Source organism: Triturus cristatus, unplaced genomic scaffold, assembly GCF_964204655.1.
Source record: "Triturus cristatus unplaced genomic scaffold, aTriCri1.1 SCAFFOLD_292, whole genome shotgun sequence".
NCBI lineage: Eukaryota > Metazoa > Chordata > Amphibia > Caudata > Salamandridae > Triturus > Triturus cristatus.
In genome coordinates, this window is record NW_028188527.1 from 228,242 (window position 1) to 251,009 (window position 22,768).

General features: G+C 55.1%; 6 protein-coding genes and 2 pseudogenes across 6 annotated transcripts; 2 read left to right on the forward strand and 6 right to left on the reverse strand.

Annotated features, from left to right (window-relative positions):
- Positions 1-430: 430 nt before the first annotated feature.
- On the reverse strand, positions 431-2,286 carry LOC146768895 (uncharacterized; annotated as a pseudogene).
- A 330-nt stretch (positions 2,287-2,616) lies between these two features.
- On the forward strand, positions 2,617-3,776 carry LOC146768896 (histone H2B 1.2-like). The gene has a single exon (XM_085640614.1). The coding sequence runs from the start codon at positions 2,617-2,619 to the stop codon at positions 2,995-2,997; it is 381 nt and encodes a 126-aa protein (XP_085496740.1). The 3' UTR covers positions 2,998-3,776.
- A 29-nt stretch (positions 3,777-3,805) lies between these two features.
- Positions 3,806-4,546, reverse strand: LOC146768897 (histone H3). The gene has a single exon (XM_085640616.1). It carries the CDS (start codon positions 4,243-4,245, stop codon positions 3,835-3,837), a length of 411 nt encoding a protein of 136 aa, XP_085496742.1. The 5' UTR covers positions 4,246-4,546; the 3' UTR covers positions 3,806-3,834.
- Positions 4,547-4,701: 155 nt separating this feature from the next.
- Positions 4,702-5,645, reverse strand: LOC146768898 (histone H1.3-like). The gene has a single exon (XM_085640615.1). It carries the CDS (start codon positions 5,643-5,645, stop codon positions 4,995-4,997), a length of 651 nt encoding a protein of 216 aa, XP_085496741.1. The 3' UTR covers positions 4,702-4,994.
- A 4,187-nt stretch (positions 5,646-9,832) lies between these two features.
- Positions 9,833-11,688, reverse strand: LOC146768899 (uncharacterized; annotated as a pseudogene).
- Positions 11,689-12,018: 330 nt separating this feature from the next.
- On the forward strand, positions 12,019-13,178 carry LOC146768900 (histone H2B 1.2-like). The gene has a single exon (XM_085640617.1). It carries the CDS (start codon positions 12,019-12,021, stop codon positions 12,397-12,399), a length of 381 nt encoding a protein of 126 aa, XP_085496743.1. The 3' UTR covers positions 12,400-13,178.
- A 29-nt stretch (positions 13,179-13,207) lies between these two features.
- Positions 13,208-13,948, reverse strand: LOC146768901 (histone H3). The gene has a single exon (XM_085640619.1). The coding sequence runs from the start codon at positions 13,645-13,647 to the stop codon at positions 13,237-13,239; it is 411 nt and encodes a 136-aa protein (XP_085496745.1). The 5' UTR covers positions 13,648-13,948; the 3' UTR covers positions 13,208-13,236.
- Positions 13,949-14,103: 155 nt separating this feature from the next.
- Positions 14,104-15,047, reverse strand: LOC146768902 (histone H1.3-like). The gene has a single exon (XM_085640618.1). It carries the CDS (start codon positions 15,045-15,047, stop codon positions 14,397-14,399), a length of 651 nt encoding a protein of 216 aa, XP_085496744.1. The 3' UTR covers positions 14,104-14,396.
- Between the last annotated feature and the right edge of the window lie 7,721 nt (positions 15,048-22,768).

Genomic DNA, 22,768 nt, shown 5'->3' on the forward strand with positions numbered 1-22,768 from the left:
CGGGTAGAAGTAGTGCCGTGGTCCCCTTGAACCAAAATGTCAACAAAACAATAATAAAAAAAAAAAAGCACTAAAACAGGTGCTTAGAGTCCCGAAATCGGTCACAAAAAAAAATGAGGATCGCACACCCCATGGGCCTGCATGGGAACGCTCTATTTTACCGACTATTAAGCCCCCACGAAGTGGGGGCTTACAGCGCCCGAGCGAGAGACAAAAGTTAGAGGTAGCGCGGCCGTTCCGCCGCCCGGCCATCTGGTCGCGCAGCTCCGTGGGCCATCTGGTCGCGCAAATCGGCGACCAGATGGCCGGCCGCGCGGCCGCCGCCGCTAGCTCGAACCTTTGTCCCTCATTCGTGTTCTGTAAGCCCCCACTACGTGGGGGCTTAATAGTCGAGGGAAATGACCGGCCCTGGGCCGGGCCAAACTCGCCATGGGTCCCCAGTCCAGGGCTCCAGGATGGCGGGCCCCCGGGCCGGGCTATACCCGCCTTAGGTCCCAAGTACAGAGCTCCAGAATGGCGGGCCCCTGGGCCGGGCTATACCCGCCTTAGGTGGCCAGTACAGGGCTTCAGGACAGCGGGCCCCGTGGGCGGGACTAGGATGGACGCGGGGCTCCAGGAAGGTGCCCTGGCCCCAGGACAGTGCCTTGCATGGCGGTTTCGGAGAAATGCCCCCCTCACCCGACCGGCTGTGGGCCTACAAAGCAGGCCTGCCCTGCGGGATCCCTAGTGCATAGATACAGCTCTCCCATGACATCGTGGTCGGCTCTTAAAAGAGCCTTTGGGTTGGTGTTTTTTTTTCTCTTTCTTTCCGTGGGCAAGTCGAGAGTTTAACCGCCGAATCCGTAGAGGGTGCGGCCCTGGCGCTTCAGGGCGTAAACGACATCCATGGCGGTGACGGTCTTCCTCTTGGCGTGCTCGGTGTAGGTGACGGCGTCCCGGATCACATTCTCCAGGAAAACCTTCAGCACCCCGCGGGTCTCCTCGTAGATGAGGCCGGAGATGCGCTTGACCCCGCCACGGCGCGCCAGGCGGCGAATGGCCGGCTTGGTGATGCCCTGGATGTTGTCCCGGAGCACCTTGCGGTGCCTCTTGGCGCCGCCTTTGCCGAGCCCCTTCCCTCCTTTGCCGCGTCCAGACATGTTGTCCTGTCGGTACTGTGACTGAGCAGAAATGAGGAAACAGCCAGCGACGGCTGCTTATATGGAGGAGCTGCGGCGGACCGGCTAGGGCGCTCCAAGCGGCCCACGTGACTCAACGGAAGGCGAGGGGGAGCCCGCCCCTGGACCGCCCTCTGCAGGGAGCGGGGGGCTGGAGCGGCCGTTGCCGTTTGAAAAAGAGCGCGCTCCCAGCCGCCTCTTTGTCGTGGGCTCAGCAGCTGCCGCCGGGGCACGGATCACAGTCAAGCACACACACACGCCTCCCTTCCCGGCCCCCACTCATCACCGCGGCCCGCCTAACCCTGGCGCTCGGTGCCCGCTCCCACTATGAACAGCAGGCTCTGAAATGTTTTAATGGAGCCAACACATTAACGGCCTCACCGGCACCACCCCGCTGTGTGCGGCCGCCCGCAACCCCGTAACACTGTCCACAGGTCAGGCCCGGTCGTGGCAAGTCTGTAAACTGCCCCTATAAACACGTATTTATTTATTTTTACAAAAAGATTATTCTCGTCGGCCTCAAGCTCGGTTTTGGGACGGGGGCAGCATTTATGTGTCCGTCCGAGGGCTTGGGCATCCCTCCTATGTAGCGACGGTGCGGGCGCTGCCGCGACTATGAAGCCTGCCAGAGTAACACCTTGGCACGGATACGCTCTTTGATGGAGTCTGTGGTTGGCCCTGAAAAGAGCCTTTGTGTTTAGGGTGTGTTTCCACGGTGGTCTGCGGGCCTTTACTTGCTTGCTTTGCCCCCTGCCTTGTGGCTCTCGGTTTTCTTGGGCAGCAGCACGGCCTGGATGTTGGGCAGGACTCCTCCCTGGGCGATGGTGACTCGGCCCAGCAGCTTATTCAGCTCCTCGTCGTTGCGGATGGCCAGCTGGAGGTGTCTGGGGATGATGCGGGTCTTCTTGTTGTCACGGGCAGCGTTGCCGGCCAGCTCCAGGATCTCAGCGGTCAGGTACTCCAGGACTGCAGCCAAATAGACGGGGGCACCGGCGCCCACCCTCTCGGCGTAGCTTCCCTTCCGGAGTAACCTGTGCACACGGCCCACGGGGAACTGGAGCCCGGCTCTGGAAGAGCGTGTCTTGGCCTTAGCGCGGGCCTTTCCTCCTTGCTTTCCGCGTCCAGACATGGCGATCGATGCAGGGGCTCACTCACACAACAGAGAGATTAGTACTGCTGTTCGGCTCGACTCCGGCGATATAAAGACTTCGGGTGCGTCTGATTGGTTGACAGCTAGGCGCTGATAGTACTTCTCATTGGAGGGAGGAGGGCTTCTGTTTCACCAATCAGAGACCCAGAACCGCAGTACACTAGGAGGTGGGGGGCTTGCCTTTGCCTGCCAATGAGAAGGGAGAGCAGAGAAGCAGCTACTTTACACGCCCAGCCTATAAATACAAGTGCCGGGCTCGCCTGGCCTTATTTCTCTCGGCTCCACAGGAAGCGGTGCAGATTGTCGACCATGCCTGAACCAGCCAAGTCCGCGCCGGCTCCCAAGAAGGGCTCCAAGAAAGCGCTCTCCAAGCCGCCCAAGAAGGACGGGAAGAAGCGCAAGAGGAGCAGGAAGGAAAGCTATGCAACCTACATTTACAAAGTGATGAAGCAGGTGCACCCGGACACCGGCATCTCCTCTAAGGCCATGGGCATCATGAACTCCTTCGTGAACGACATCTTCGAGCGCATCGCCGGGGAGGCTTCCCGCCTGGCCCACTACAACTCGCGGCGCACCATCACCTCCCGGGAGATCCAGACCGCAGTGCGTCTGCTGCTGCCCGGAGAGCTGGCCAAGCACGCCGTGTCGGAGGGCACCAAGGCCGTCACCAAGTACACCAGCGCCAAGTAAGGCTTCGAGGCGCATCCCCAACTAACACAACGGCTCTTTTAAGGGCCAACCACGTCCTCCCCTAAGAGCTAATGTGCTTCTATTATGACCGGAGAAATAAGTGTTTTAAAAGGTAATGTTGAGCGCACAAGACCCGCTCTCACGGGTCTTGCTGCAGACCGAGGGACGATGGAGCAGGCAACCCGTTTTTAATAAACATGTTTATATGAATGAGCCCTCTCTTTGGGACCAAGTCTCACGTAAGCACTGTAATGTAACGATGACGTTAAATGAGCGAGGGACGATGGAGCAGGCAACCCGTTTTGCCTGTTTAAATAAACCTGTTTATATGAATGAGCCCTCTCTTTGGTACCAAGTGTCACATAAGCACTGTAATGTAACGATGACGTTAAATGAGCCCACGGGCTTATTGTTTTCGGCGACCAGTTTTAGTGTGTGCGGGTGTCACGTTGTGTTTGTACTTTAAGACCAAGGGCAACGGCAATAATCCGCCCCTGGGCAAGCGCTCCCGAAATCGGACACATGAACCCGATGTACCGGGAGCACAGATGCCCCACAGCGCTGGCTTGTGACCAGCGGATCCCAACACAACCCTCCACCCAAACAAAGCTCTTTATTAAACGATGGACACATTGAAGATGCGATTGTGCACTGTGAACACGGAGTGCTCTGGTCACCCAGTGCCGGTATAAGTTACCCAGTACTCGTGGTACTCTCAGCCAGCCCACCCACCCTAACCTGTAGAACATGCCATGGCAGATAAGAGAAGCTCGTATGTGACAGGGTGGTGGCCCTTAAAAGAGCCGTTGTGGTGGTTGTTCGGGTCGGCGTGTCTCCTTAGGCCCTCTCGCCTCGGATACGACGGGCCAGCTGGATGTCCTTGGGCATGATGGTCACCCTCTTGGCGTGGATGGCGCACAGGTTGGTGTCCTCGAAGAGCCCCACCAGGTAGGCCTCGCTGGCCTCTTGCAGGGCCATGACGGCGGAGCTCTGGAAGCGCAGGTCGGTCTTGAAGTCCTGGGCGATCTCCCTCACCAAGCGCTGGAAGGGCAGCTTGCGGATGAGGAGCTCGGTGGACTTCTGGTAGCGGCGGATCTCGCGGAGAGCCACAGTGCCGGGTCGGTAGCGGTGAGGCTTCTTGACGCCGCCGGTGGCAGGCGCGCTCTTGCGGGCAGCCTTGGTGGCCAGCTGCTTGCGAGGCGCTTTGCCGCCGGTGGACTTGCGGGCTGTCTGCTTGGTGCGGGCCATGGCGGGAGCGGTCTCTCTCAGCGACAAGCGAGGAAGAATGGAGTTCAAGCAGGCAAGAGCCCTATTTATGCACTCGAAGACGGAGGGCTGCTCTGGTTGGCTGAAGCGACCGCCCCACGTTTGAAAATAGCCCGCGGTGTGCAATGATTGGCCAATGAACCGGAGGCTGCAGCCTGTCTCTCCAATGAGCTGTGGAGAAAAAGACACCCTCCGATTGGATGATGTACGTTGGAGCCGTAGCCCGCGCTTGGGTCAGCCTTTGTCTCCGTGTCCATCCATAGTCACACGAACCACTCGCCCCCGGTCAACTGGGCGAGGAGCCCAGGATTTTATAAGTGTACTGCCCTTGGTCACCCTGGAACACGCCGCCGTTAACTGCGCTCGATTTCACGTTCACAATCGTCTGCTTTATGCAGACACCACTTCGAATCTGCCCGGATACAGTGAAAGCACCAAGGCACACGTTATTTCACATTTATTATAAACGGAGGTCTAATAAACTCCCAGACCCCCTTCTTTATTTGGTACACAGATTTCAATCCACGCAGCACCAAAAGAGCCGTTTACATGACCAAGATCACACACGGCACTCGCGTGCGGAAAGGTGCGCTATGGATTTACTGTGCCGTTTATTATTATAGAGAAGTGTGCACGCGGGGTGCAAGGGTGGGGACGAACAAGCTCTCTTCTGGACCGGGTGGATGGCTCTTAAAAGAGCCGTTGTGTTTGCAGTGTCTTGGTGCAAGCCCTTACTTCTTCTTGGGCGCTGCCTTCTTGGGCTTGGCTGCTTTGGGCTTGGCTGCCTTGGGTTTGACTACCTTGGCAGGGCTTTTCTTGGCCACTTTGGGCTTCGCCGCCTTGGCTTTCGCTGGGCTCTTGGCAGCCTTCTTGGCGGGGGCAGCCTTGGGCTTCTTGGGGCTCTTTGCTGCCGCAGGCTTCTTGACCTTCTTCGGGCTCTTCTTGACCCCCGCGGGAGCCTTTTTGGGCTTCTTGGCGGCAGGGGCAGCTTTCTTGGCCGCTGGTTTCTTGGTCTTGGCGGCCGCCTTCTTGGCCGCCTTCTTGCCCTCCAGCTGCTTCTTGTTCACCTTGAAGGATCCGGAGGCCCCGGTGCCCTTCAGCTGGGCCAGGGCGCCTTTGCTGACCAGGCTCTTGAGGGAGGCCTTGACCCGGCTCTTGTTCTTGTCCACATCGTAGCCCTCGGCGACCAGCCCCTTCTTCATGGCCGACAGGGAGACTCCCTTCCTCTCGGCAGAGGCGGTCACCACCTTCAGGATCAGATCGGCCACGCTGGGGCCGGAAGGCTTCTTGGCCTTGGAGGCCCCCGCTGTCTTCTTCTGCTGCTTTTTCTTGGGGGCGACCTCAGCGGGAGGCGCCGCGGCGGCTGGAGCGGTTTCGGCCATTGTAATGCGAGTCTCGGCGCGGGCGCTGTCACTGAACAGAAATGTCCCTCCCAAACCCGAGCCCCGTGAATATATACAGGGAGGAGCCGGCCTCTGATTGGTCCCGAGCAGACAGGGCTGTGCGAGGCACACTCGGCTCTTTGCTCCCAGCTGACTTTTGTGTTTCCTACCTTCGGATTATCCACGTTTTAAAACACAATCAGTTAAACACGCGCTTCCACGCATACATGACCAGGAGCCCAGCTTCGGCCCTCTCCCGGGCCTGCCCCCGTTTCGGATCCACCCCTCATCCCTGGCTTGTGATCCGCGGGGAGAATCGGCGCTCCCCCGACGGCGGGCGCCTCCATGCCTGAAATCCCGGGCTCCGGACCCCTTTTCCCCGGTCCTCTCTCGACTCCTGCGGCCGGGAGCGGCGGCCCGCGGGAGGGAGGGGGCTCCTGCAGGGAGCGGGCCCTGTGGCGTCACAGTGGGGCTGCGGGGGCCGCGGGGAGCGCGTTCTGGAACGGGCCGAAGTAACACAGGGCTCCGCCGGCCGAGCGCGGGGTGGAAACAATGCCAGGGAGCCCCTGGCACGGGGGCCAGGGGGCCCTCCCCGCGCGCCTGCACCCTCGGCTGTGGCACCCTCGGCTCGGGGCTTACAAGCAGCGGGGCACGGCCCTGGCTCCAGCCTCGCACGCATCACCAGGCGGCCGTGTGCTGGCAGCTTCACATGCAGGCAGAGAGCATTCACTGCCGAGCGCCGAGCCAGAGGAGGCGGGTGCAGACTCAATACAATAAATACACAGTGACACAATGAAGGAAGGCGGCCGAGTTAGGCCTACATGTTTTAAGACACCCCAAGTGAGAGCAGAGGGTGTGAATGCACCTGAAATGGTGACCCCAGTACCGGCATGGAGGCACTCTGCTGAGCTGATTTTTACAGCTGGAGCTAGGTGTACCTCTGAGGTGACATCTGTAGACAGAGTGAGTTACTGTATGTCAGACGCTGAGCCTATGACCGGGGAGGCCCACTGCGGAACTGAATAGTACAGTACAGAGTGAGGCCTGTGACTACCACTGTTCTACTGAGCCCTATCGCTGGAGTGGGGACCACTCCTGAATCCAATGGTATGTCACGAGGGAGACCTGAGACCAGAAATCATATTCTGCGCACTGTAGCCTGATCGAGGCCTGCTGCTAATTTGGATGGAGGTAGGGGAAGAAAACAAAACACTTCACAAAGTCCAGAACGCACATGAACACCATTCACAGTATCAGATCTTAGCCTTCAGGATCTCCGGCCCATCCCTAGCTTCCAGGTACATGTTTTAGTAATATTTGTGACATTTGGAGGTTTACAGCTTCAAGGGGATGAAGTCGCACCTTCTACCCAGGGTTATGGAGCTCCGCGCAGGGTGAGATTTCAGGGTTCACCCCTGGCTGGAGGTGTGAAAACAAAACAATCCACATAGTCACACCTCCAGCCAGGGGTGAACCCTGAAATCTCACCCTGCGCATAGCTCCATAACCCTGGGTAGAAGGTGCAACTACGTCCCCTTGAAGCTTATCTCCTCCAAAGGTCACAAAGTATCAGTAAAACTGGTGCCTGGAGGCTAGAAACACACCCAAGGCCATGCAGGTCTTGTTCTGATACTGTAACGGAGTTCACACCTCCAAACCTCAAATCGTACCCTGCGCGGAGCTCCATGACCCTGGGTACAAGGTGCGACTTCATCCCCTTGAAGCCTAACACCTTAAAATGTCACAAAGTATCAGTAATACTGGTGCCTGGAGGCTGGAAGTAGGCCCAAGGCCTTGCAGGCCTTATTCTGATACTGTAAAGGAGTTAAATACACTTTCCTGAGTATGTGAAGTGTTTTATTTTCACTCCTCCAGCCTGGGGTGAAGCCTGAAATCTTACCCTGCGCGGAGCTCCATGACACTGGGTACAAGGTGTGACTTCATCCCCTTGAAGCTTAACACCTTAAAATGTCACAAAGTATCAGTAATACTGGTGCCTGGAGGCTGGAAGTAGGCCCAAGGCCTTGCAGGCCTTATTCTGATACGGTAAAGGAGTTAATTACACTTTCCGGAGTATGTGAAGTGTTTTATTGTCACACCTCAAGCCTGGGGTGAACCCTGAAATCTCACCCTGCGCGGAGCTCCATGACCCTGGGTAGAAGGTGCAACTTCATCCCCTTGAAGCCTAACACCTGCAAATGTCACAAGTATCAGTAAAACTGGTGCCAGGAGGCTCGAAGTAGGCCCAAGGACTTGCAGGCCTTATTCTGATACTGTAAAGGAGATAAATACACTTTCCTGAGTATGTGAAGTGTTTTATTTTCACTCCTCCAGCCTGGGGTAAACCCTGAAATCTCACTCTGCGCGGAGCTCCATAACCCTGGGTAGAAGGTGCGGCTTCATCCCCTTGAAGCCTAACCCCTGCAAATGTCACAAGTATCAGTAAATTGGTGCCAGGAGGCTGGAAGTAGGCCCAAGGCCTTGCAGGCCTTGTTCTGATACTGTAAAGGAGTGAAATGCACTTTACTGAGTATGCGAAGTGTTTTGTTTTCACCCCTGCAGCCAGGGGTGAAACCTGAAATCTTACCCTGCGCGGAGCTCCATAACCCTGGGTAGAAGGTGCGACTTCATCCCCTTGATGCCTAACACCTGCAAATGTCACAAGTATCAGTAAATTGGTGCCTGGAGGCTGGAAACACACCCAAGGCCTTGCAGGCCTTGTTCTGATGCTGTGAAGGAGTTAAATACACTTTACTGAGTCTGTGAAGTGTTTTGTTTTCACCCCTGCAGCCAGGGGTGAAACCTGAAATCTTACCCTGCGCGGAGCTCCATAACCCTGGGTAGAAGGTGCGACTTCATCCCCTTGAAGCCTAACACCTTTAAATGTCACAAGTATCAGTAAAACTGGTGCCAGGAGGCTGGAAGTAGGCCCAAGGCCTTGCAGGCCTTGTTCTGATACTGTTAAGGGTTAAATAGACTGTACTGAGTATGTGAAGTGTTTTATTTTCGCACCACAGCCAGGGGTGAATCCTGAAATCTTACCCTGCGCGGAGCTCCATAACCCTGGGTAGAAGGTGCGACTTCATCCCCTTGAAGCCTAACACCTGCAAATGTCACAAGTATCAGTAAAATTGGTGCCTGGAGGCTGGAGGTAGGCCCAAGGCCTTGTTCTGATACTGTAAAGGGGTTAAATACACTTTGCTGAGTATGTGAAGTGTTGCGTTTTCACATCTCCAGCCCGGGGCGAAACTTGAAATCTTACCCTGCGCGGAGCTCCATAGCCCTGGGTAGAACGAGCTACTGTGTCCCCATAAACCTGTAAATTTCAAAATGTCATAAAAAGAACAAAACAAGCGCCTGGAGGCTAGAAATGGGCCCGAGACACTGAAGTCTTGGATCTGATAATGTAAAGGGCTTTATGTACCCTTTGAGTGAAGTATTTTTCCCACCTCCAGTCGAGGGGTAAATCCTGAAATATTACCCCAATTGGAGCACCCTGTGTAGAAAAAGTGACTTCGTCCCATTTGACCTAAAATTTTAGTATTTTTATTTTTATTTTTTATTAAACATTGTTAAAGGGGTGACTGGAGGCTACAAAATGGACCAGATACTGTGAAGGACGTTATTTCATTTTTGGGTGAAAAAAAATAAAAATATATGTATTTTATTAGGATTACGATTTTTTTTTTTTTGGGGGGCCCATCTCCAGCTGAGGGGGAAAACCTGAAATGTTACCCGAAGTGGAGCTCCATTGCCCCGGGTAGAAGTAGTGCCGTGGTCCCCTTGAACCAAAATGTCAACAAAACAATAATAAAAAAAAAAAAGCACTAAAACAGGTGCTTAGAGTCCCGAAATCGGTCACAAAAAAAAATGAGGATCGCACACCCCATGGGCCTGCATGGGAACGCTCTATTTTACCGACTATTAAGCCCCCACGAAGTGGGGGCTTACAGCGCCCGAGCGAGAGACAAAAGTTAGAGGTAGCGCGGCCGTTCCGCCGCCCGGCCATCTGGTCGCGCAGCTCCGTGGGCCATCTGGTCGCGCAAATCGGCGACCAGATGGCCGGCCGCGCGGCCGCCGCCGCTAGCTCGAACCTTTGTCCCTCATTCGTGTTCTGTAAGCCCCCACTACGTGGGGGCTTAATAGTCGAGGGAAATGACCGGCCCTGGGCCGGGCCAAACTCGCCATGGGTCCCCAGTCCAGGGCTCCAGGATGGCGGGCCCCCGGGCCGGGCTATACCCGCCTTAGGTCCCAAGTACAGAGCTCCAGAATGGCGGGCCCCTGGGCCGGGCTATACCCGCCTTAGGTGGCCAGTACAGGGCTTCAGGACAGCGGGCCCCGTGGGCGGGACTAGGATGGACGCGGGGCTCCAGGAAGGTGCCCTGGCCCCAGGACAGTGCCTTGCATGGCGGTTTCGGAGAAATGCCCCCCTCACCCGACCGGCTGTGGGCCTACAAAGCAGGCCTGCCCTGCGGGATCCCTAGTGCATAGATACAGCTCTCCCATGACATCGTGGTCGGCTCTTAAAAGAGCCTTTGGGTTGGTGTTTTTTTTTCTCTTTCTTTCCGTGGGCAAGTCGAGAGTTTAACCGCCGAATCCGTAGAGGGTGCGGCCCTGGCGCTTCAGGGCGTAAACGACATCCATGGCGGTGACGGTCTTCCTCTTGGCGTGCTCGGTGTAGGTGACGGCGTCCCGGATCACATTCTCCAGGAAAACCTTCAGCACCCCGCGGGTCTCCTCGTAGATGAGGCCGGAGATGCGCTTGACCCCGCCACGGCGCGCCAGGCGGCGAATGGCCGGCTTGGTGATGCCCTGGATGTTGTCCCGGAGCACCTTGCGGTGCCTCTTGGCGCCGCCTTTGCCGAGCCCCTTCCCTCCTTTGCCGCGTCCAGACATGTTGTCCTGTCGGTACTGTGACTGAGCAGAAATGAGGAAACAGCCAGCGACGGCTGCTTATATGGAGGAGCTGCGGCGGACCGGCTAGGGCGCTCCAAGCGGCCCACGTGACTCAACGGAAGGCGAGGGGGAGCCCGCCCCTGGACCGCCCTCTGCAGGGAGCGGGGGGCTGGAGCGGCCGTTGCCGTTTGAAAAAGAGCGCGCTCCCAGCCGCCTCTTTGTCGTGGGCTCAGCAGCTGCCGCCGGGGCACGGATCACAGTCAAGCACACACACACGCCTCCCTTCCCGGCCCCCACTCATCACCGCGGCCCGCCTAACCCTGGCGCTCGGTGCCCGCTCCCACTATGAACAGCAGGCTCTGAAATGTTTTAATGGAGCCAACACATTAACGGCCTCACCGGCACCACCCCGCTGTGTGCGGCCGCCCGCAACCCCGTAACACTGTCCACAGGTCAGGCCCGGTCGTGGCAAGTCTGTAAACTGCCCCTATAAACACGTATTTATTTATTTTTACAAAAAGATTATTCTCGTCGGCCTCAAGCTCGGTTTTGGGACGGGGGCAGCATTTATGTGTCCGTCCGAGGGCTTGGGCATCCCTCCTATGTAGCGACGGTGCGGGCGCTGCCGCGACTATGAAGCCTGCCAGAGTAACACCTTGGCACGGATACGCTCTTTGATGGAGTCTGTGGTTGGCCCTGAAAAGAGCCTTTGTGTTTAGGGTGTGTTTCCACGGTGGTCTGCGGGCCTTTACTTGCTTGCTTTGCCCCCTGCCTTGTGGCTCTCGGTTTTCTTGGGCAGCAGCACGGCCTGGATGTTGGGCAGGACTCCTCCCTGGGCGATGGTGACTCGGCCCAGCAGCTTATTCAGCTCCTCGTCGTTGCGGATGGCCAGCTGGAGGTGTCTGGGGATGATGCGGGTCTTCTTGTTGTCACGGGCAGCGTTGCCGGCCAGCTCCAGGATCTCAGCGGTCAGGTACTCCAGGACTGCAGCCAAATAGACGGGGGCACCGGCGCCCACCCTCTCGGCGTAGCTTCCCTTCCGGAGTAACCTGTGCACACGGCCCACGGGGAACTGGAGCCCGGCTCTGGAAGAGCGTGTCTTGGCCTTAGCGCGGGCCTTTCCTCCTTGCTTTCCGCGTCCAGACATGGCGATCGATGCAGGGGCTCACTCACACAACAGAGAGATTAGTACTGCTGTTCGGCTCGACTCCGGCGATATAAAGACTTCGGGTGCGTCTGATTGGTTGACAGCTAGGCGCTGATAGTACTTCTCATTGGAGGGAGGAGGGCTTCTGTTTCACCAATCAGAGACCCAGAACCGCAGTACACTAGGAGGTGGGGGGCTTGCCTTTGCCTGCCAATGAGAAGGGAGAGCAGAGAAGCAGCTACTTTACACGCCCAGCCTATAAATACAAGTGCCGGGCTCGCCTGGCCTTATTTCTCTCGGCTCCACAGGAAGCGGTGCAGATTGTCGACCATGCCTGAACCAGCCAAGTCCGCGCCGGCTCCCAAGAAGGGCTCCAAGAAAGCGCTCTCCAAGCCGCCCAAGAAGGACGGGAAGAAGCGCAAGAGGAGCAGGAAGGAAAGCTATGCAACCTACATTTACAAAGTGATGAAGCAGGTGCACCCGGACACCGGCATCTCCTCTAAGGCCATGGGCATCATGAACTCCTTCGTGAACGACATCTTCGAGCGCATCGCCGGGGAGGCTTCCCGCCTGGCCCACTACAACTCGCGGCGCACCATCACCTCCCGGGAGATCCAGACCGCAGTGCGTCTGCTGCTGCCCGGAGAGCTGGCCAAGCACGCCGTGTCGGAGGGCACCAAGGCCGTCACCAAGTACACCAGCGCCAAGTAAGGCTTCGAGGCGCATCCCCAACTAACACAACGGCTCTTTTAAGGGCCAACCACGTCCTCCCCTAAGAGCTAATGTGCTTCTATTATGACCGGAGAAATAAGTGTTTTAAAAGGTAATGTTGAGCGCACAAGACCCGCTCTCACGGGTCTTGCTGCAGACCGAGGGACGATGGAGCAGGCAACCCGTTTTTAATAAACATGTTTATATGAATGAGCCCTCTCTTTGGGACCAAGTCTCACGTAAGCACTGTAATGTAACGATGACGTTAAATGAGCGAGGGACGATGGAGCAGGCAACCCGTTTTGCCTGTTTAAATAAACCTGTTTATATGAATGAGCCCTCTCTTTGGTACCAAGTGTCACATAAGCACTGTAATGTAACGATGACGTTAAATGAGCCCACGGGCTTATTGTTTTCGGCGACCAGTTTTAGTGTGTGCGGGTGTCACGTTGTGTTTGTACTTTAAGACCAAGGGCAACGGCAATAATCCGCCCCTGGGCAAGCGCTCCCGAAATCGGACACATGAACCCGATGTACCGGGAGCACAGATGCCCCACAGCGCTGGCTTGTGACCAGCGGATCCCAACACAACCCTCCACCCAAACAAAGCTCTTTATTAAACGATGGACACATTGAAGATGCGATTGTGCACTGTGAACACGGAGTGCTCTGGTCACCCAGTGCCGGTATAAGTTACCCAGTACTCGTGGTACTCTCAGCCAGCCCACCCACCCTAACCTGTAGAACATGCCATGGCAGATAAGAGAAGCTCGTATGTGACAGGGTGGTGGCCCTTAAAAGAGCCGTTGTGGTGGTTGTTCGGGTCGGCGTGTCTCCTTAGGCCCTCTCGCCTCGGATACGACGGGCCAGCTGGATGTCCTTGGGCATGATGGTCACCCTCTTGGCGTGGATGGCGCACAGGTTGGTGTCCTCGAAGAGCCCCACCAGGTAGGCCTCGCTGGCCTCTTGCAGGGCCATGACGGCGGAGCTCTGGAAGCGCAGGTCGGTCTTGAAGTCCTGGGCGATCTCCCTCACCAAGCGCTGGAAGGGCAGCTTGCGGATGAGGAGCTCGGTGGACTTCTGGTAGCGGCGGATCTCGCGGAGAGCCACAGTGCCGGGTCGGTAGCGGTGAGGCTTCTTGACGCCGCCGGTGGCAGGCGCGCTCTTGCGGGCAGCCTTGGTGGCCAGCTGCTTGCGAGGCGCTTTGCCGCCGGTGGACTTGCGGGCTGTCTGCTTGGTGCGGGCCATGGCGGGAGCGGTCTCTCTCAGCGACAAGCGAGGAAGAATGGAGTTCAAGCAGGCAAGAGCCCTATTTATGCACTCGAAGACGGAGGGCTGCTCTGGTTGGCTGAAGCGACCGCCCCACGTTTGAAAATAGCCCGCGGTGTGCAATGATTGGCCAATGAACCGGAGGCTGCAGCCTGTCTCTCCAATGAGCTGTGGAGAAAAAGACACCCTCCGATTGGATGATGTACGTTGGAGCCGTAGCCCGCGCTTGGGTCAGCCTTTGTCTCCGTGTCCATCCATAGTCACACGAACCACTCGCCCCCGGTCAACTGGGCGAGGAGCCCAGGATTTTATAAGTGTACTGCCCTTGGTCACCCTGGAACACGCCGCCGTTAACTGCGCTCGATTTCACGTTCACAATCGTCTGCTTTATGCAGACACCACTTCGAATCTGCCCGGATACAGTGAAAGCACCAAGGCACACGTTATTTCACATTTATTATAAACGGAGGTCTAATAAACTCCCAGACCCCCTTCTTTATTTGGTACACAGATTTCAATCCACGCAGCACCAAAAGAGCCGTTTACATGACCAAGATCACACACGGCACTCGCGTGCGGAAAGGTGCGCTATGGATTTACTGTGCCGTTTATTATTATAGAGAAGTGTGCACGCGGGGTGCAAGGGTGGGGACGAACAAGCTCTCTTCTGGACCGGGTGGATGGCTCTTAAAAGAGCCGTTGTGTTTGCAGTGTCTTGGTGCAAGCCCTTACTTCTTCTTGGGCGCTGCCTTCTTGGGCTTGGCTGCTTTGGGCTTGGCTGCCTTGGGTTTGACTACCTTGGCAGGGCTTTTCTTGGCCACTTTGGGCTTCGCCGCCTTGGCTTTCGCTGGGCTCTTGGCAGCCTTCTTGGCGGGGGCAGCCTTGGGCTTCTTGGGGCTCTTTGCTGCCGCAGGCTTCTTGACCTTCTTCGGGCTCTTCTTGACCCCCGCGGGAGCCTTTTTGGGCTTCTTGGCGGCAGGGGCAGCTTTCTTGGCCGCTGGTTTCTTGGTCTTGGCGGCCGCCTTCTTGGCCGCCTTCTTGCCCTCCAGCTGCTTCTTGTTCACCTTGAAGGATCCGGAGGCCCCGGTGCCCTTCAGCTGGGCCAGGGCGCCTTTGCTGACCAGGCTCTTGAGGGAGGCCTTGACCCGGCTCTTGTTCTTGTCCACATCGTAGCCCTCGGCGACCAGCCCCTTCTTCATGGCCGACAGGGAGACTCCCTTCCTCTCGGCAGAGGCGGTCACCACCTTCAGGATCAGATCGGCCACGCTGGGGCCGGAAGGCTTCTTGGCCTTGGAGGCCCCCGCTGTCTTCTTCTGCTGCTTTTTCTTGGGGGCGACCTCAGCGGGAGGCGCCGCGGCGGCTGGAGCGGTTTCGGCCATTGTAATGCGAGTCTCGGCGCGGGCGCTGTCACTGAACAGAAATGTCCCTCCCAAACCCGAGCCCCGTGAATATATACAGGGAGGAGCCGGCCTCTGATTGGTCCCGAGCAGACAGGGCTGTGCGAGGCACACTCGGCTCTTTGCTCCCAGCTGACTTTTGTGTTTCCTACCTTCGGATTATCCACGTTTTAAAACACAATCAGTTAAACACGCGCTTCCACGCATACATGACCAGGAGCCCAGCTTCGGCCCTCTCCCGGGCCTGCCCCCGTTTCGGATCCACCCCTCATCCCTGGCTTGTGATCCGCGGGGAGAATCGGCGCTCCCCCGACGGCGGGCGCCTCCATGCCTGAAATCCCGGGCTCCGGACCCCTTTTCCCCGGTCCTCTCTCGACTCCTGCGGCCGGGAGCGGCGGCCCGCGGGAGGGAGGGGGCTCCTGCAGGGAGCGGGCCCTGTGGCGTCACAGTGGGGCTGCGGGGGCCGCGGGGAGCGCGTTCTGGAACGGGCCGAAGTAACACAGGGCTCCGCCGGCCGAGCGCGGGGTGGAAACAATGCCAGGGAGCCCCTGGCACGGGGGCCAGGGGGCCCTCCCCGCGCGCCTGCACCCTCGGCTGTGGCACCCTCGGCTCGGGGCTTACAAGCAGCGGGGCACGGCCCTGGCTCCAGCCTCGCACGCATCACCAGGCGGCCGTGTGCTGGCAGCTTCACATGCAGGCAGAGAGCATTCACTGCCGAGCGCCGAGCCAGAGGAGGCGGGTGCAGACTCAATACAATAAATACACAGTGACACAATGAAGGAAGGCGGCCGAGTTAGGCCTACATGTTTTAAGACACCCCAAGTGAGAGCAGAGGGTGTGAATGCACCTGAAATGGTGACCCCAGTACCGGCATGGAGGCACTCTGCTGAGCTGATTTTTACAGCTGGAGCTAGGTGTACCTCTGAGGTGACATCTGTAGACAGAGTGAGTTACTGTATGTCAGACGCTGAGCCTATGACCGGGGAGGCCCACTGCGGAACTGAATAGTACAGTACAGAGTGAGGCCTGTGACTACCACTGTTCTACTGAGCCCTATCGCTGGAGTGGGGACCACTCCTGAATCCAATGGTATGTCACGAGGGAGACCTGAGACCAGAAATCATATTCTGCGCACTGTAGCCTGATCGAGGCCTGCTGCTAATTTGGATGGAGGTAGGGGAAGAAAACAAAACACTTCACAAAGTCCAGAACGCACATGAACACCATTCACAGTATCAGATCTTAGCCTTCAGGATCTCCGGCCCATCCCTAGCTTCCAGGTACATGTTTTAGTAATATTTGTGACATTTGGAGGTTTACAGCTTCAAGGGGATGAAGTCGCACCTTCTACCCAGGGTTATGGAGCTCCGCGCAGGGTGAGATTTCAGGGTTCACCCCTGGCTGGAGGTGTGAAAACAAAACAATCCACATAGTCACACCTCCAGCCAGGGGTGAACCCTGAAATCTCACCCTGCGCATAGCTCCATAACCCTGGGTAGAAGGTGCAACTACGTCCCCTTGAAGCTTATCTCCTCCAAAGGTCACAAAGTATCAGTAAAACTGGTGCCTGGAGGCTAGAAACACACCCAAGGCCATGCAGGTCTTGTTCTGATACTGTAACGGAGTTCACACCTCCAAACCTCAAATCGTACCCTGCGCGGAGCTCCATGACCCTGGGTACAAGGTGCGACTTCATCCCCTTGAAGCCTAACACCTTAAAATGTCACAAAGTATCAGTAATACTGGTGCCTGGAGGCTGGAAGTAGGCCCAAGGCCTTGCAGGCCTTATTCTGATACTGTAAAGGAGTTAAATACACTTTCCTGAGTATGTGAAGTGTTTTATTTTCACTCCTCCAGCCTGGGGTGAAGCCTGAAATCTTACCCTGCGCGGAGCTCCATGACACTGGGTACAAGGTGTGACTTCATCCCCTTGAAGCTTAACACCTTAAAATGTCACAAAGTATCAGTAATACTGGTGCCTGGAGGCTGGAAGTAGGCCCAAGGCCTTGCAGGCCTTATTCTGATACGGTAAAGGAGTTAATTACACTTTCCGGAGTATGTGAAGTGTTTTATTGTCACACCTCAAGCCTGGGGTGAACCCTGAAATCTCACCCTGCGCGGAGCTCCATGACCCTGGGTAGAAGGTGCAACTTCATCCCCTTGAAGCCTAACACCTGCAAATGTCACAAGTATCAGTAAAACTGGTGCCAGGAGGCTCGAAGTAGGCCCAAGGACTTGCAGGCCTTATTCTGATACTGTAAAGGAGATAAATACACTTTCCTGAGTATGTGAAGTGTTTTATTTTCACTCCTCCAGCCTGGGGTAAACCCTGAAATCTCACTCTGCGCGGAGCTCCATAACCCTGGGTAGAAGGTGCGGCTTCATCCCCTTGAAGCCTAACCCCTGCAAATGTCACAAGTATCAGTAAATTGGTGCCAGGAGGCTGGAAGTAGGCCCAAGGCCTTGCAGGCCTTGTTCTGATACTGTAAAGGAGTGAAATGCACTTTACTGAGTATGCGAAGTGTTTTGTTTTCACCCCTGCAGCCAGGGGTGAAACCTGAAATCTTACCCTGCGCGGAGCTCCATAACCCTGGGTAGAAGGTGCGACTTCATCCCCTTGATGCCTAACACCTGCAAATGTCACAAGTATCAGTAAATTGGTGCCTGGAGGCTGGAAACACACCCAAGGCCTTGCAGGCCTTGTTCTGATGCTGTGAAGGAGTTAAATACACTTTACTGAGTCTGTGAAGTGTTTTGTTTTCACCCCTGCAGCCAGGGGTGAAACCTGAAATCTTACCCTGCGCGGAGCTCCATGACCCTGGGTAGAAGGCGCGACTTCATCCCCTTGAAGCCTAACAACTACAAATGTCACAAGTATCAGTAAAACTGGTGCCAGGAGGCTGGATGTAGGCCCAAGGCCTTGCAGGCCTTATTCTGATACTGTAAAGGAGTTAAATACACTTTCCTGAGTATGTGATGTGTTTTATTTTCACTCCTCCAGCCTGGGGCGAAGCCTGAAATCTTACCCTGCGTGGAGCTCCATGACCCTGGGTAGAAGGTGCGACTTCATCCCCTTGAAGCCTAACACCTGCAAATGTCACAAGTATCAGTAAAACTGGTGCCAGGAGGCTGGAAGTAGTCCCAAGGCCTTGCAGGCCTTATTCTGATACTGTAAAGCAGCTAAATACTCTTTCCTGAGTATGTGAAGTGTTTTATGTTCACACTTCCATCCAGGGGTGAACCCTGAAATCTCACCCTGCGCGGAGCTCCATAACCCTGGGTAGAAGGTGCGACTTCATCCCCATGATGCCTCACACCTGCAAATGTCACAAGTATCAGTAAATTGGTGCCTGGAGGCTGGAAACACACCCAAGACCTTGCAGGCCTTGTTTTGATGCTGTGAAGGAGTTAAATACACTTTACTGAGTCTGTGAAGTGTTTTGTTTTCACACCTGCAGCCGGGGGTGAAACCTGAAATCTTACCCTGCGCGGAGCTCCATAAACCTGGGTAGAAGGTGCGACTTCATCCCCTTGAAGCCTAACACCTGCAAATGTCACAAGTATCAGTAAAACTGGTGCCAGGAGTCTGGAAGTAGGCCCAAGGCCTTGCAGGCCTCATTCTGATACTGTAAAGGAGCTAAATACACTTTCCTGAGTATGTGAAGTGTTTTATTTTCCCACCTGCAGCCAGGGGTGAACCCTGAAATCTCACCCTGCGCGGAGCTCCATGACCCTGGGTAGAAGGTGCGACTTCATCCCCTTGATGCCTAACACCTGCAAATGTCACAAGTATCAGTAAAACTGGTGCCAGGAGGCTGGAAGTAGGCCCAAGGCCTTGCATGCCTTATTCTGATACTGTAAAGCAGCTACATACACTTTCCTGAGTATGTGAAGTGTTTTATGTTCACACTTCCATCCAGGGGTAAACCCTGAAATCTCACCCTGCGCGGAGCTCCATAACCCTGGGTAGAAGGTGCGACTTCATCCCCTTGAAGCCTAACCCCTGCAAATGTCACAAGTATCAGTAAACTGGTGCCAGGAGGCTGGAAGTAGGCCCAAGGCCTTGCAGGCCTTATTCTGATACTGTAAAGCACCTAATACACTTTCCTGAGTATGTGAAGTGTTTTATTTTCACACTTCCATCCAGGGGTAAACCCTGAAATCTCACCCTGCGCGGAGCTCCATAACCCTGGGTAGAAGGTGCGACTTCATCCCCTTGAAGCCTAACCCCTGCAAATGTCACAAGTATCAGTAAAACTGGTGCCAGGAGTCTGGAAGTAGGCCCAAGGCCTTGCAGGCCTCATTCTGATACTGTAAAGGAGCTAAATACACTTTCCTGAGTATGTGAAGTGTTTTATTTTCCCACCTGCAGCCAGGGGTGAACCCTGAAATCTCACCCTGCGCGGAGCTCCATGACCCTGGGTAGAAGGTGCGACTTCATCCCCTTGATGCCTAACACCTGCAAATGTCACAAGTATCAGTAAAACTGGTGCCAGGAGGCTGGAAGTAGGCCCAAGGCCTTGCATGCCTTATTCTGATACTGTAAAGCAGCTACATACACTTTCCTGAGTATGTGAAGTGTTTTATGTTCACACTTCCATCCAGGGGTAAACCCTGAAATCTCACTCTGCGCGGAGCTCCATAACCCTGGGTAGAAGGTGCGGCTTCATCCCCTTGAAGCCTAACCCCTGCAAATGTCACAAGTATCAGTAAATTGGTGCCAGGAGGCTGGAAGTAGGCCCAAGGCCTTGCAGGCCTTGTTCTGATACTGTAAAGGAGTGAAATGCACTTTACTGAGTATGCGAAGTGTTTTGTTTTCACCCCTGCAGCCAGGGGTGAAACCTGAAATCTTACCCTGCGCGGAGCTCCATAACCCTGGGTAGAAGGTGCGACTTCATCCCCTTGATGCCTAACACCTGCAAATGTCACAAGTATCAGTAAATTGGTGCCTGGAGGCTGGAAACACACCCAAGGCCTTGCAGGCCTTGTTCTGATGCTGTGAAGGAGTTAAATACACTTTACTGAGTCTGTGAAGTGTTTTGTTTTCACCCCTGCAGCCAGGGGTGAAACCTGAAATCTTACCCTGCGCGGAGCTCCATGACCCTGGGTAGAAGGCGCGACTTCATCCCCTTGAAGCCTAACACCTGCAAATGTCACAAGTATCAGAAAAACTGGTGCCAGGAGGCTGGAAGTAGGCCCAAGGCCTTGCAGGCCCTATTCTGATACTGGAAAGGAGATAAAAACACTTTCCTGAGAATGTGAAGTGTTTTATTTTCTCAGCTCAAGCCTGGGGTGAACCCTGAAATCTTACCCTGCGCGGAGCTCCATAAACCTGGGTAGAAGGTGCGACTTCATCCCCTTGAAGCCTAAAACCTGCAAATGTCACAAAGTATCAGTAAAACTAGTGCCAGGATGCTGGAAACACACACACGGCCTTGCAGGCCTCATTCTGATACTGTAAAGGAGCTAAATACACTTTCCTGAGTATGTGAAGTGTTTTATTTTCCCACCTGCAGCCAGGGGTGAACCCTGAAATCTCACCCTGCGCGGAGCTCCATGACCCTGGGTAGAAGGTGCGACTTCATCCCCTTGATGCCTAACACCTGCAAATGTCACAAGTATCAGTAAAACTGGTGCCAGGAGGCTGGAAGTAGGCCCAAGGCCTTGCATGCCTTATTCTGATACTGTAAAGCAGCTACATACACTTTCCTGAGTATGTGAAGTGTTTTATGTTCACACTTCCATCCAGGGGTAAACCCTGAAATCTCACCCTGCGCGGAGCTCCATAACCCTGGGTAGAAGGTGCGACTTCATCCCCTTGAAGCCTAACCCCTGCAAATGTCACAAGTATCAGTAAACTGGTGCCAGGAGGCTGGAAGTAGGCCCAAGGCCTTGCAGGCCTTATTCTGATACTGTAAAGCACCTAATACACTTTCCTGAGTATGTGAAGTGTTTTATTTTCACACTTCCATCCAGGGGTAAACCCTGAAATCTCACCCTGCGCGGAGCTCCATAACCCTGGGTAGAAGGTGCGACTTCATCCCCTTGAAGCCTAACCCCTGCAAATGTCACAAGTATCAGTAAAACTGGTGCCAGGAGTCTGGAAGTAGGCCCAAGGCCTTGCAGGCCTCATTCTGATACTGTAAAGGAGCTAAATACACTTTCCTGAGTATGTGAAGTGTTTTATTTTCCCACCTGCAGCCAGGGGTGAACCCTGAAATCTCACCCTGCGCGGAGCTCCATGACCCTGGGTAGAAGGTGCGACTTCATCCCCTTGATGCCTAACACCTGCAAATGTCACAAGTATCAGTAAAACTGGTGCCAGGAGGCTGGAAGTAGGCCCAAGGCCTTGCATGCCTTATTCTGATACTGTAAAGCAGCTACATACACTTTCCTGAGTATGTGAAGTGTTTTATGTTCACACTTCCATCCAGGGGTAAACCCTGAAATCTCACTCTGCGCGGAGCTCCATAACCCTGGGTAGAAGGTGCGGCTTCATCCCCTTGAAGCCTAACCCCTGCAAATGTCACAAGTATCAGTAAATTGGTGCCAGGAGGCTGGAAGTAGGCCCAAGGCCTTGCAGGCCTTGTTCTGATACTGTAAAGGAGTGAAATGCACTTTACTGAGTATGCGAAGTGTTTTGTTTTCACCCCTGCAGCCAGGGGTGAAACCTGAAATCTTACCCTGCGCGGAGCTCCATAACCCTGGGTAGAAGGTGCGACTTCATCCCCTTGATGCCTAACACCTGCAAATGTCACAAGTATCAGTAAATTGGTGCCTGGAGGCTGGAAACACACCCAAGGCCTTGCAGGCCTTGTTCTGATGCTGTGAAGGAGTTAAATACACTTTACTGAGTCTGTGAAGTGTTTTGTTTTCACCCCTGCAGCCAGGGGTGAAACCTGAAATCTTACCCTGCGCGGAGCTCCATGACCCTGGGTAGAAGGCGCGACTTCATCCCCTTGAAGCCTAACACCTGCAAATGTCACAAGTATCAGAAAAACTGGTGCCAGGAGGCTGGAAGTAGGCCCAAGGCCTTGCAGGCCCTATTCTGATACTGGAAAGGAGATAAAAACACTTTCCTGAGAATGTGAAGTGTTTTATTTTCTCAGCTCAAGCCTGGGGTGAACCCTGAAATCTTACCCTGCGCGGAGCTCCATAAACCTGGGTAGAAGGTGCGACTTCATCCCCTTGAAGCCTAAAACCTGCAAATGTCACAAAGTATCAGTAAAACTAGTGCCAGGATGCTGGAAACACACACACGGCCTTGCAGGCCTCATTCTGATACTGTAAAGGAGCTAAATACACTTTCCTGAGTATGTGAAGTGTTTTATTTTCCCACCTGCAGCCAGGGGTGAACCCTGAAATCTCACCCTGCGCGGAGCTCCATGACCCTGGGTAGAAGGTGCGACTTCATCCCCTTGATGCCTAACACCTGCAAATGTCACAAGTATCAGTAAAACTGGTGCCAGGAGGCTGGAAGTAGGCCCAAGGCCTTGCATGCCTTATTCTGATACTGTAAAGCAGCTACATACACTTTCCTGAGTATGTGAAGTGTTTTATGTTCACACTTCCATCCAGGGGTAAACCCTGAAATCTCACCCTGCGCGGAGCTCCATAACCCTGGGTAGAAGGTGCGACTTCATCCCCTTGAAGCCTAACCCCTGCAAATGTCACAAGTATCAGTAAACTGGTGCCAGGAGGCT